Source organism: Ailuropoda melanoleuca, chromosome 13 (genome assembly GCF_002007445.2).
Source record: "Ailuropoda melanoleuca isolate Jingjing chromosome 13, ASM200744v2, whole genome shotgun sequence".
Classification (NCBI taxonomy): Eukaryota; Metazoa; Chordata; class Mammalia; order Carnivora; family Ursidae; genus Ailuropoda; species Ailuropoda melanoleuca.
Window position 1 is genome coordinate 85,630,975 of NC_048230.1, and position 14,779 is coordinate 85,645,753.

Below are 14,779 nucleotides of genomic sequence, written 5' to 3' on the forward strand. Positions count from 1 at the left end.
GAATTAATAACTTCAATTATAGTATATTTTCCAGTTCTGGAATTTACATCTTACATTTTAAGTAGTGTCTAGTTATCTGATAAACTTTTTTGCCATAGAAATTCTCCAAATTGTCATCTAATTCTTAAGCACATTAATCACTATTTTAAAATTGTGTCTATGATATCTAGATCTCTAACATGTCTCTATACATAGTCTTATTCTCTTGGTTTTCAGTGATTTGTTCTTGTTCTTCTGGAATGCCAGATAATTTTGTATTAAATGCTGGACACTGTGTGTGAATAATTGTAGAGATAGCTTGAGGCTCTGGGTGGTTTTATATCATTTGGGAAAAGATTTATTTTTCTTCTGTCAGGCCAGTAGGATTGAGCAGAGCACTGCCATATAATCAGGAATTGAATTGATTATAAGTTGGACTTCAGTTATTTTAAGAGCTGGTCTATATCAAGTTCATCCTTACCCCCAGAATATAACCCTTCGGGTGCCCCCACAGAAGACGTGAGGTGCTTTCCTTGGCATCTCTTCCTTAGTTAACCCTGATCTCCAAGTTTTGCCCCTCCCCAACCCCCAGGCCTCATAAGACATCTGGAGGCTCTGTTCAACTTGTTGGCACATGCAGAATGTCAGCCTCACAATTTTATACCTCCTCAAGCTTGTGCTGTATTGATGGCTCTCTATTGGGTGAAAATAGTTTCTTAAACAATCTCTCCATTGTTTCTGTTATTGGTAGGAGGGTTAGTCTGCATCATGATAATTCACCTTAGGCTGAAATCCCTTTCTCAGTGTAATTTCAATTTGCATATCTTTCATTATGAGCAAAGTGAATCATCTTTCACATGACTACAGGCCATTTTTTTATTATGAACTGTCTGTTAAATTTCTTGTTCAACTTTCTACCCAGTTTTTGATCTTCTTAATCTCTGTTTTTAGAGATTATTAAAGATATTAACCATTTGTCTATGATAAAAGGTATAAGTATTTTTCCTCAATTTATAATATCTTTCTTCTAAACATGTCTTATGGTATTTTTCCATCCAAAAGTTTATTATGTTTGTATAAAATCAAATATTCTGTTTTTTCTTTATTCTATTTTGAAGCATAATTAACCAAGATTTCCTGCTCCAAGGCTTAGAGAAATCCATCAACAATTTCTTCTGTAATTGTGCCTAGAGGAATGTGTTGATGAGAAATTGAAAACGGTTCGCTTTCTAGAATTGGTGGAGTGAGAAAGGATATGATATTGTTTTAGGTCCAGTTGGAAGGTTTAAGTTTTCCCAGCCTCATCCTCAAGAGCTAATGAAAACAACTTATGGGCACAGTGACTTTCACATTGAAGGCTTGAGATCTATTAGTCATTTCTTTTCTTCTGTTATCCTTTTCCTGATTTCTCTCATCTACCTTCATTTCATCGATGTTACTGCTATATTGACATCTTACAAATACACACATGCCTATTCACAATTCACCTCCTCAGGACTGGATGCAAAAGCTTGTTTGGCATCTTGACTTATATGGCCCTGAACTTCAGACTTCAAATCTACAATGGCTTTCTTCACCTTCCCCCACTCCGCTTGTTTTATATGTCTTCAAGTACTGACCTTCCTACCGTCCATCCACCAGGATTCGGAGATTGGTCATCTTTGAATCATACCTCATGATTGTCAGCTTCAGTAAATCATTACCAAGAGGGCAAGTTCTATCTTTGAAGATACCTTCCTTTGAAGAGATTATAAACTGGATCTTTACCATCCCTGCTTGAACCTCACCAACAGGCACACCAAATTTAACATACTCTGAGCTCAATAAATACTCATGTAATGAAAATGCATTCAAACTTCTGCTTTAAAAAGTATAGAAATAAAAAAATTTTGAAATTATGGATCTCCAGACCTGTATCTGTATCTATATTTCTAAATGCCTTTGGTCTTCAAGTTGTGAAAATGTAATACGTATTTAACTAAGATGGAAGATATTATTGTCCTTTAGGCTGTCCCGAAAATTCCTCACAATAAGAAAAAACAATCCACTTCCTACTACATTTGAGCATGTTGTATAGCTTCAGCCACAGCAAATGGATGACACGCCCTCTGAAGCTATGCAAGATAGGGATTAATCACAACAGAAATTAACTAAAGACTTGATTCTCAGCAATTCAAAATGGCAGCATCTGCGAACATCTCCTGGGAAAGCATCTAAGCCATTTGTTTTGGGTTTAAACAAAAAAAACCTCACTGCCAGGAAAATGAATCTTTCAGCTTTCAGGCATGCCTAAGGCAAAACAGGTTTTCTTTTTTCCCTTTTCTCTCCAAAGGTTAAGCTGCGTAAACTTACACACACACACACACACACACACACACACACACACACTTCCCTAAATTTAAATTGTAGATTCTTCTGATTAAACCAAGTTTCCCTGCATTCATGCTACCAGATTTTTTATTTGAGAAATTGTGTATGTATGTATGCGATTATCTCACAAATTAAAGAGAATTTAGATGACAGCACTGAAGAATTCAGGCAACTCAACCCACTGTTTCCTCCCTTAACCTATTCTGCAAAAGAAGTTGAATCCCAGGAGTATTTTTAAATTTAAGAGGGCAATGGAGGGTGACAGAACAATTGGCAGTCAGCCTGTTCTAATTCTCTATTAATCAAGGACTATCTTCTTTCTTTCAGCTCAAGGCGAGGACACACCTAAAGTTCCTGTGCAAAGCGAAGGCTCTGGCTACACAGAAAACTCTCCAAGTACTGATGGTAAAGTTCTGAGCTGTTTGAGCTCATGCAAACTACAAATCTGACACATTTTCTGTGTGTAATCTAGGATTAAAGGAGCTATATATTCTATGAAGCAACATATTCATTTAGAACAAGGCAAAGTTCAAAAACCATGTTCTACTAGGAACTAATAAAATTGGCAGCCTTTAAAAAAAAACAAAAACGATGCTAGCTGTTTTAGAACACTATCTCAGGTAAATCACACCTCGTAATACAGAGGCCATAGTGGGTAAATCCAAGGATAAACTGGACTGAAGTCCAGCTGGTGAACTTGATGGGAATATCACTTACTTCCACAAAAAGTACTTACCTAAAGTTATCCCTGCTCTGTAGGGACTCAGGGAAACATTCAGGAGAGCCCCAGCTTGAGTCTGGGCTAAGGTCATCTTGGACCTTCATCACTTTACCTCTCTATATCACTTCAGATGGCTTGGCCAAAAACATAGTGGATCTTTAAAAGCACCTTAGAAATCAGTTTACAAAAGTCTGTTTTTATTCACATCTCATTTTGAAGGCATCTGAATACTCTGAGTCTGAGAAATATTAATATACCCTTACCCCTGTATAATGATGGAGGGAATGCTTTGAAATATTGCTTGCATTAAAAAAACAATTATTTGGGAATACATGATTTGATAAATATTTGATTCTACTGGCCCCCAGAGCTCAGGAGAACCAGAATTGGTTGGTGATCAACCATTCATATATACCTTGTTATTTGGTTCATTTTAGCAAAAAAAAAAAAAAAGCAAATTCTTTGAGTTGATAATGACTTTGGGAAAAATTCAATGGGTAGATGTTACTTGGTGAATTTATTTGGTGGTTTTAAATAAAGTTTTCTATAGTAGGTATTCCACCCTACTATAAGCTTTTCATCATCTGAATTTCCTCCTTTAATCATAAGCCCTTCCATACAAACCGATTTTTTTTTTCACTCAAGGGCATGCATTACCTAGGAGAAAAATGTTTTTCTCAACCTCAGATACATTTAAGTTAGTCATGCTCAGTTGAATAAAACCTGCCACAGCCTGGTTGTGACATTACAGACATGGTTCTTAACAAGTTCTTTACAAAACATGTTCTGAAAAATAACAGGCCCATACGATGATCGTTGAATAAAAGGGAAATAAACATGGGAAATACTAAGATTTAGTCCTCACTTTGAGATTCTTTATGCATATTATAGGCTTTCAGAAGTCTCAGCTATAAGGAAATTTGTCAACATGGTTTACCATTGCTTTTCCCAAACTTATTTGATCATGGGATGCTTTTTATATTAACATTTATTAATAGGTTTTGGAACCAGTGACCCTTGGGTTGGAGGAAGAAACAGAGAAGGGATGTTCTCCTATATTTTATTCTGCATGCTCCCTCATTGAGATGGGCAACCTTACAGTAATTTTGTAGACCAGGCTGGAAAGTTCATGCATTATTCTCCTTATATAGGTAGCATTGGTGCATCTGGCCAGTTTATACCTGAGGTTTAGAAAAAGCTCACACATCATTAGAAACCCAGGATAGTTTGCAGGTGGAACGGAGACCTGCTTTTAAAATCTTCCTCCTTGAGAAAGAGTTTGGTGGTAGGCCCTTCAATGTCATTCCCTCTTTCAAGCCTCTTTGGAGTGTGAAAACCAGCATCTGCCACTATTTTACTTTAATCGAATTTTCCTCTTTGAGAAAAAGAGCTTTAGATCCTTGATTTTGTGCAAATAAATGAGAATACCCCAACAAGAACAAACAGAGGTTACTTACTCAGGTAGGATAGCCAGGGTGTCAGCCACTATCACTTGTGTTGGTGGGCTCAAAGGCAGGCACAGAAGCGGGAAACCTTTATAGTTAAGCAAAGACTTCAAACATCCTCTGACTAGAGGTGGTTGGCACGGGGAAGCTGGATTTGGGCAAACTAGAAGCGAGTGACTGGTTTGGGAACATATTTGGCCTTCCCTGTTGGGTCCTGCGTTGGAATCACGGGGCAAACTAGAGTGAAGCTGGCAGTCACTGCCCGAGTCCTGACCATCCTAAGCTGATTGCTGCAGAGGCTGTGGTTGGGTTGCCCAGGCTGCTTGCTGCAGGGCTTTTTCATCAGTTAAATTGTTATATGTGATCTGGCCCTTGTTCTGTTGGTGTATTGTCTCTCTGTTTATAATATGGGCTTTGATGCTTTAAAAATATCCATCTAATTGAACCTACTGACCCTTGAAAATTTCCAGAGTGACTGCTCTGCCTGCTCTGGAATACTTCTGGACAATGGCATTAATTATGCAGTCTATTTTTATGCAAATGCTCGCATAGAACAATAGGCACAGTTAAAGTAAAAGCATGGGTTTTATCATTGCTGTGTGATCCCTTAGATGTTTTGCTTTTCTATTGCAGAGCATCCATTGCTGCTGCAGCCCTTGGCAAATTTAAAGAGTCCGTTTTGAAATTCAGACTTGAAAACCTAGCAAACCAAACAGGCCTACTGGCATTGCCATTTCAGAGAGAGCTGCCTACCTCTCCACATGGCAATGATCTGTTTTGCTTTGTTTTCTTTTTATTTTCTTAGACATCTATTAAGGCCTTTGGATTTACCTCCAGGATGGTAATAAATACACCCAAAATGTCAACCCAAAAATCTAGTATAACATGACAACTCAACTTCTACAGTTTGGTAAGAGGCAGTTCTGCCCTCCCTGGTCCCTGCTGGTACAAATCTATAAGAATCACTCCCCAAATCCTGAATGAATGAAAATGATCTGAAAAGAGGTATGAGATAGGAGATCAGGAATGTAACAACTCACAGACCATTTTAATGTGTTCAAGAGATTTGGATTTAATAAAGATTTAACCTTTTTTGTTTTCCTTTCTGGTTATAGTTGAAATGAATAGTCAGGTTGACAGTGTAAATGACCCAACAGAAAGTCAGCAAGAGGATTAACTAATAGGTAAGTTGCCCCTGTAGTGGGATTTTCCATTGATTAAACCAGCCATGGGAAGTGTTTGTAAATGGCATATTGGATTTCCCTCAGTTCTGCCAAGTCCCACAGTGTGGCTCGGGCTAAACTTTAAAAATCCTTGTACCAAATGAGACAGTGGAAGGAGCCAAGATAACCCCAAGAAGCCTACCATCCTTTGAGGGGGGAAGAGATAAGCCACAGCGTATTCAAATGTGCAGTTCCCTGGTTTTCTGAGCTTTGACAACGGGAAAAAAATGTTTCCATCCACTAACCTCCTGGCCTTCTGGAGGGAATCAAATTATTTCAGCAACCCCAAGCTGATTCCGAAGCATTGCTTTTCCAGAAGCTACCTGCTGAGTTGCTTAGTATATCTGTTTTTAAGCATAGCACTAAATCTCTGCCCTGGAGAGTGTGGAAAGGCACTCGAGTGTGTTTCGGCAGAAAGAAGCCTGACTTGTGTCCTATGCTGTCACACCACGACCTGTAGACCTGTGTGTCTGCACAGGGTTTGTTGAGTTGAATGAGCCTCAGGGAACTCCCTCAAAAAATCATAGTCTGGGTCGGATCACGTTGAAGAGTTTTTCTAAACCAACATTCTAAATCTCTCAGCAGAGACTGAAATTTATCTAAAATGATAAGCAGTCTATAACCCCTTTCCGTATCTTGAGGGCTGGTGAGAAGCATTAGCGGGGAGAAGTCAAGCTCACTATTCTGATTCCTAGCTGAAAATACTAACTGGGAAAAATCCTATGGGATAGATGAATTGTGGGTCATCCAGTGTAAAACACAGTTGTGGTAGCACCACTGCTTCTCAGCACCTTCCTACACTCCCTTACATCTTCTTGGTAGGTCTCTGCACTCACCCAGAAGGTCGTGTTGCACCAGACTCTTGAGCTCCAGCATCACAGCAGAACAAAGTTTGAGAATGTATGAAAGTAGGCACCTGTCCTTCCCATCATTTTCTTCAACATCATTTAAAACTAAATATCATAGCATTTGTGTAACAAGCGTATGGCATAGGACTGCTAAAAAAATAAAACTCCTACAAATATAGTCTTACAAACATTGCTTCTTTTTTTCCTAACCTTGTTCATGTATTTAAAATTATCCTGCTAAGCTGCAGAAATGATACGGTAGAGAAGTTTCCATTAAAAAGTAATGACGTGAGACTAAACCTGAACAATTTAAATGCAAGTTCCTCGGTGTTGCCTTACCTTTTGCCCTTTTGTTGCCAACGAACTATAGACTTCTTGTCTAGAATTTTTCTTATAGACACTAAGATTTTCCTGTGTGATCAGTATCTAAATAAAATACCCGGATAAATGTTTTCCTTGATTAATATCAAAATATTTTCCTTGACCATAAACATGAATCAATACCTTTACCCAGATGAATAAGTTGTCAAAACTTGAAGTTCAAGATTAGCTTGAGGAAACTCAATTCCAGGAAGGAGGAGTGACTTGCACAGGGTCACTTGGATGATCAATGGAAGTTCAAACACTCCAGGACAAAATTATTTGATGACACCATACTGCTCCCTAAACAATAGTGAGTTGCTAACCACGGTTGTCACAGAGAACATTATGACCCAAGGAACTTTAGGGACTCCCACAGAAATATTTACAGAGCTAAATTTGTAGAGGTTATGTGGTAGTTCAAAAGGAAGAAGGAACCTTTAGTTCTATGCATCACACCTTCAAGGAAATTAAAGAAATACAGTGAAATCAAATTAGAATTACAGAGTTCTAAGATATAATGCGAGAATATTTAGTGTTGTATAATTTATAATTGTAAAAAATTGGGACTATCGTAAATGACAATAGGGGAATGACTCAATGAATCAGCAGAACACTCTGCAAATGTAAAAATAATTTTTCAACAGGTATTTGGGGTCATGTAAAGGTAGTTATAGAATCTGAACCTTTGGTTCTAGAGAAGCATGGCAGTCCAAGTGTGGCAGTTACCAAGGTACACTTTAAGAGGCTTTGTTACTTCCATTTTTATACTCTCAGAATGCCTGCCTTTGGAATCCAACCGTCCACTAAGAAGCTCAAGCTGTACTATAGAATGAGGAAGGCCCCATGGAGAGGTTCTGGAAACCAAGAGGCCATTTTGGATGTTCTGGCTCCAGTGGATACCACCTGGAGCAGATAAATTGCCCAGCTGAGCCCAAGCCTATAGAATCATGAAAAATAATAAACCATTTTGGTTTTAGCCACTAAGTTTTGGGGTGGTTTGTGATGTAGCAACAGGTAACTGAAAAGGTGGGGTAATACAGAACATCTCCCAGTACAAATGTTAAGAAATGAGAGATAAATTATAATAAAAAAATATTTAAATACACAGCTCAACTGACATGAAAGCAAAGGTGCCAGAAATAAAGAGGAATTTGAAAACCAAAGCAATAGTGTGGTGGGCTAAAGATGCAGTGGCCCTAAGGGCTGCAGATTGGTCATTGATGCAGAGATAGGCCCTATGGCTTGTTCCTTCATTCTAATGCCCTCCTGGGACCTAGAGCCATTCAAGGGGAGATGTTAGAACTGATACCTTTACAGAGATAAATCTAGGATTTCCAGCTCAAGAAAGTTAATAAGGAGACTCGTGTTGCCCAGAGTGCTGTGTGGGGAAGGAAAAAGGCTCCCATGACAAGTAGAAAACACAAATGCACCGTGAATTTGATACGCAAACTTATGCCACCCAAAGTCAGACAGCAATACACGGACTGTATATTTAATGGTTGATTATAGACCAGTATTATTCCTGCTATAGATAACAGATGGAAATGTGAACCTATCACTTGGAATTCTCACGGGAGAAAAAAAGATTCTCTGAATATGAATTCACAATTTTAAGACTTACAGAACACACAAGGAAGTGATCCACCGTAAGCGAGAATCGGTGGGTGAAATGACAGGGTGATTAGCACTATGAAAACTTGAGAGAAGAAAATTCTGAAGATCTTATAGAATAAGGACATTTAAATGACAAAAAAAGATAAAAAGCAGATATAAAACTGTAAGAAAGGGCAACACTATGAAAAATTAAGAATAATTTGAAAAAAGCCAATAAACATATAGTGATATGAACGACACATGAGGAGACATGAGGGCTGGGAGAGGAACGGCCAACGTGTTTGTCTTCAGTGTGCATTGTAAAAGGAAGCAGTAGGTAGTATTTGAAAGATAACAGCTGAGGATTTATCAGAAACTGATAGAAGTCATGAGTTTTTAATGAAAAGAAGAGTAAGTCACAAGAAGGACACGTTTAAAATAAACCTAACACAGGCATTGCAGAACACTAGAGGCAATGAGAAAAAAAATGAAGCAATTAGAGGGTAAGAAGAGTTAACCTAAAAACAAATAAGTATGGTGTGGACAGCAGGCTTCCCAACATTGAGAATTTCATTCAGAAGATAGTGGAATAATAATGAGTCTTCAAAACATGAATAGAAGCAAATGTCAGTATAGAGTACTATACTAGTTTCACTATCATTTAAGAAGATAATAACTGCCATTTTTCAGGAAAAAAAGATAAGTTTGCTCTTCACATACCCTTTCTTTAAAAGCTACTAAAGGATGCATGACAGTAAGAAGAAAACTGAACCCAGAGGAAAGCATAAGGTGCAGGAAGCAATTGTAAGCCAAGGAAAATGGTAAACACAAAAGCAAATCAAAAAATATATATTGATTATAAATTTATAAAAATAATTAGTGGGTGGCTAAAAACAGGGTAAAACAAAATTACTACTTATGTGCTTTTTATAATATACAAATACATACTTTCTATTAATATGTGTATTTGTGAATATATATTAGTGTAAAAATATAAACACATGCAAGTTGATTCACACTGATATCAGGGTTTGGTAATCTCTGGGAAGGAAAGAGAAATAGTTTTAACTTATCTGTAAATTAAATTATCTGTAAATACTTTAATTTACTGTAGTTTTTAATTTTTGAAAAGTAAAATAAAGATCACAAGGAAATTTGGAAAATATTAGCACATATTAAATCTGGAAAGGGAATATATTCTAGGTATATTATACTGTTTGTAAGTTTCTTTATGTGAGCAATTTTTATTTTTAAAATTAAAATTTATAGTGTGTATCTATGTATAAAAGATTTAGAAAAATACTATAAGGAAATACTCCCTAATATTAACTGCACAAGTTATCATCAATGGAGGGATTATGTAGGATTTTTTTCTTCTCACCTACTTTGTCTATTTTAAATGCTATCTGCAGCAAGCATGATACTGCTTTTATATACACATACACATCTCAAAGAGTACTTTTTTAAAGATTCAAAGGAACACCAGATAGAAAATTAACTCAGAGATCATCTGCTCCAGTTCTTTTGTATAGACACGTAGTAATTTATGGTGATAGAAATCAGATCAATTGCTGGTTCCAGCAAAAGCGAACTTTTGAGGTAATGGCAGGGTTTTATATCTTGATAGTGGTGTGCATTAAATGAATGCCTTTGTTCATACTGACTGAAGTATGCTTTAGAGCTGTGCATTTCCTTCCATGTGGATGATACCTCATCTTCTAAAATCTATAAAAATAAAGACTATCTAAGGCACAGTATCTTGTCAGAGTTCCTTCACAAGTGGGGAACCCTGCAGAGGCTTAATAAGACCTCAAAGTGGTGGGATAGCCATCAATGACTTTTGCAAATCAGCATTATGTAAATTGTTATCATTGTTCCTGTGTGGAGCCCTGGAAACTAGAGTGTATGAATGGACCCTAGAAGGGAAGACTCATCAATTCAAAATTAGGTTTTTCAAAGTATACTTTGAAGAGTTGAGTTAATCGCCCCCATCAGCGGAAGCAAGTTGTCAACGTGGCATACGTTTATTAGCACTGATTTATATGTTCTTTAAAGATACCCTGTGCCGGCAATTACAGCTCCAATAGCCAGAGCTCTCTGATAGTCAAAGAAGATATTCCTAGGCTTGTTTGAGGGGAACAAAACATTTAAATGACTTGTTAAAAAGATATTCCTTGCTAAAGCTATGAAATCTATGATCTTTCATGTAACAAATGGTTTCTCCTTGTCTTTGGCAGGGGCACAAGATGAAGCAAAGGAACAAAGAAATGGAAGTCAATCACTGTCCTTGGCATTGCAGGCCTCTCCTGGCCCTGGGGGGGTGGGTGTAGGAAGACAGTAGTGCAAGCTGCGGAAGGACAGGGAATCCTTTGCTCTAATTCCTTCAGCTGCATTGTGTTCTGTTTACCTGCAGAAAAAGAAAGAAAAAAAAAAAAGAAAAAAGTTTCCTTGAACTTGGTGAGGGGCCCCACGTTAATGCATCTTTCAGGCACTATCCCTGTAATTTCTGTTATTTTCTCTCACGACTTTTCCCAGGGTCACAGTGGCACAGTGTAACACTCACATGTGTATCCTGGCCCCTGTCTGCTTCCTTGATTATTTCACAAAGCTGGTCGATACAGTGGTTTCTTCAAAGAGAGACGGGAGATGACTGTTTGATACAATCAGACAATGCAGGCTAAATTTCAGGAATCCTCAAGCCCAGGATCAGTATAATCCACAGACAAAAGAGGCAGGAGAGAAAAATGGGCAAAATGCTCAGAAATCACTTGGAAAAAGGTCAGGACAATGAATTGAAAATGGTATTTTATTCAGGGATTCCCAAGGTACAATTCTGTTCCATGTGGTTAATGAGGAATGTAGAAGGAGGATTTCATCCAGAACAGAGGGTAGAGGCATTACGATGAAGGCAGGTCCTGGCAGCCAGTAGGGCTTTCCCTTCCCAGCCAGGACTGCAGGTGCATTCTTTGACCCCGACCTTCCGCAGAGCTCACCTGGTTCGTGAGGTCTTCAATGTGTGCTTCGGTATAGAGCCCACCAAGTGAGATGTGACTCTTTGCGACACAGTTGGAAGGAATGACACTCTTCGAGGTGTTTTAGTTAAGAGAGGGGGCTGCTGCATTTAGAATCCAAACATATGCCTATGAATATTAAAAGTTCTACTTGAAATCTCTCGTTTTATATATACGCTTTTCATAAAAGAACCTCTTGTCTTTACCCAAGGTTTGAGGGCCCACAGAAAGATCCTCATTTGAAGTTAGAGGCAGTTGGAGGTCTTGCTTGCAGTTCTGGCTTGCTTTTAAATAGTCTGCTTTGTTCATGCCAAATCCAAAACTACTTTGATAGCTCGTCCCCTCACCCAGAAATCCCTTGATTATGGCCTGGAAGGGGAGAAGCAGCATTACTGAGCCACGATTCCAGTGGTACGGTGGACACAGGGATGTGGGGCCAAGGAGGAAGTCAGAAGTCGTCAGAAATACCTGTCCCAGAGAAAGCATCGACAGCAAGCCTCACAAGGCAAAATGCCTCCTTCCCACAGCTTCCCTAGGTTCTAAGAACACTCCATCTTTTCCTGAGGAAACAGATATTGCTTCTTGCAGATCTTCTCAAATCCACCTTCCTTACAAGGTCTTTAGAACTGTAAGTTATTTATATATATAAATATATAAATATATTTTTGAGTGGAGGGAGAAAAGTAAAGGATCAAATTGGGTATTTCTAAAAGCAAAGGGTGTTCCGTTTTCTAAATATTCCATGGAGTTCTTCAGTTTTGCTCTTCCCTCTATGGAAAATTCACCTTCTTACCTGTCTATGGATTTTGTTTTGGCCTTTCTGAATTCGTTGCCCCTCCGAATGGCTTATTGGGTATATTGGAATCATCAGCAAGTTATATTTCTGCATATGTAATATGTTCTAACATCCTGTATTTAAAAAAAAACTGCTTATCAACCTAACAGCAATGATTTTTAAGGGACCTCGTGATTTTGGAACGTGGCCATTTCTCTTTCTGCTATTATTTTACAGTTTGATATGGAAATGTGTATGTCCCCTACTGCATTAGACATCGCTTTCTAGAAAAACAAGGGAAAGTCCCATTTTTAAGTGATCCATGACATGATGCCATACAAATACTGATAGTTTCTATGTTTCTTGTCATCTTTATAACTTAATTGAAAGTCACCATCATTCGTGAAGGACTGGACAAGAGCAATCTGCTAGGGTCGCATTTTCCTGTGACTCCCGCAAGTTGGTCCTACTCAAGCTCAGTAATGAGTTACAGTGGAAAACAACATGACGGAGACAAGAGGGACTTCTTCATGGACAAAGATGAAAGAGACCTAATGTCCCTGTTAGGACCCGTGGAGATTGGAATTATTTCAGTCAGGGCGTTCTCTTTATCATCCACGACAGCCATTTTCGGTCCTTCATTTTCAGTGCGGGTGGGGTAGGAATGGGGGAGGGAATCCTCTGCCTGAAAACTGCAGGAAAAGGAAAGCAATCTCCGAGAACAAAACTAAGAGAATGAGGAGTAAATATCATAGCCGCACTCCTGAATTTGTTTAAACTTCATTTTATGATTAGATTCTGTTTTCATTCTTGCCTCGTTATGCCTTTTGGTTGCTATTTGGTTATAAGATTTTATCCTTAAAACGAACAATGAAGTTACTTTCCATTTCAATAGTAAGATATTAAAAATCTAGCTGTTGGCCAGATCGAAGACACCTCAACACAGGAAACCCTTTTTTCGCTGGTGCTGTCATTGAACAGGCTATACAATGGAAAATTTGAAAGGCAGATTGATTCTCCTGCACATGAATCCTGGATGTCAATTTCCAACCACACTTCTGCCGGGTTATGTGGCATAATGGGTTACGGGAGGGAGAGGGGAAGAAAGATAGCTCCACATTAGTCATGTTTGCATACAGAGCATCAAAGTAGGCTCTCAACATAATACAGGTATCCCTGCTTTTTGAAATTGCATTATGCCATTTTGCTTTTATGAAAGCCCCACATTAGTACCTGCTACCGTTAAACTAAACAAATCCGACGAGGGCTTTCGCTTTTACTAAAACTGCAAGCAGGGAGAACGGCCCCGCCAAGCTCCTTCCCTGGGAACCACACTCAGCGTCTCAGCATCAAGCCGCCATAGCTTTGACCTGTGTCTGTGAGCATCTGTACTTTATCTCATTTTATTTTCTGCATCCATTAGCAAGATGTGCCCTGTGGTATCAGAAAAGGGTCTGGGAAGCCTCAAAAATATTTCCATATAAATTAATGGTAATTGTTTCTTTGCTTTACACCATTTTGGCTTAAGGATAGGTTTCATAGGAACACTACTTTCCCATAGCAGGGGAAACCTGTAGTCCTAATTAGAAAGGTAGTTGTTGTAAGAGAGACAAAGGGGCTTTTCCTCTAGCTAGTAACTATTCAGATGGACAAGTCTTCTTTCATAAAAGCTTACAAAGGAGGCATCCAAAATACTGTCTGTGATAGCGGGTCACATATTAGTCACCGCAGCTAATTGTAAATCTTTCTATGAAATACTGAAAAGCCTCTTTGTGAATTAATACAGTTCTGCTTGATGCACTTGATTTGAAATGACTTTTCTCTGTATGTGGTGCATGTCAGCTTTGCTTTGAAAAATAACGAAGTTAGCAGAATATGTTCAATATATTTTCTTGGGGAATAGGGTTTTTATCATATGATTCATTAAGGATTTGCCTTACCCTGACATTTGTGATATAAAGGAAAATCAGAAAAAAAAAGTAATTTTCTTGATCAAGATATGTTTTTACTTAATGCAAATAAATGTAGTCTGTTGCTTGCAAGGAAAAAAAATGTCTTCTGATATCTGGTATAAACTGCTGAATAGAATAATATGTGCCTCTTTTGTTAAACCAGCATTTAAATGCTGGACTGCTTCGAAATCTGTTGGTTTCTTTTCATCTGTGCCATACCCTGAGAAACTTAAACAACTGTTGCCTTCATACTATATTTGTTAGAGCAGAATACGAATAAAATTGGTTTGAGAGGATAAGGTGGAATTATCAGTGTCTTGTGAAATTTGTTTCTTAGCGTAAGCAATTATTAACTCAAAATGTTCCTTCAAAACGATGTATTTGTTTGCAAATTGTGTATTTAAAATTGCCCCTATAAGGCAACTTTAACTTACCAATAGTCTTACCTTACTGAGACTGGTCAATGTTTTGGCAATGTTTTTCAAAATTAGCGCTGGGT

At 38.1% G+C, this 14,779-nt stretch overlaps 1 protein-coding gene across 2 annotated transcripts in view; it reads left to right on the forward strand.

Moving 5' to 3' along the window:
* The window catches only part of MACROD2 (mono-ADP ribosylhydrolase 2), a 1,910,609-nt gene extending 1,896,029 nt beyond the window's left edge, over positions 1 to 14,580 (forward strand). For both annotated transcript variants that reach the window (XM_034641514.1, XM_034641515.1), the window contains exons 17-19: positions 2,677 to 2,754; positions 5,631 to 5,699; positions 10,780 to 14,580. In XM_034641514.1, coding sequence (XP_034497405.1) covers positions 2,677 to 2,754; positions 5,631 to 5,692 — 140 coding nt within the window. In that variant the 3' untranslated portion in view covers positions 5,693 to 5,699; positions 10,780 to 14,580. The remainder of the gene's footprint in view (positions 1 to 2,676; positions 2,755 to 5,630; positions 5,700 to 10,779) is intronic.
* The last annotated feature ends 199 nt before the right edge of the window (positions 14,581 to 14,779 follow it).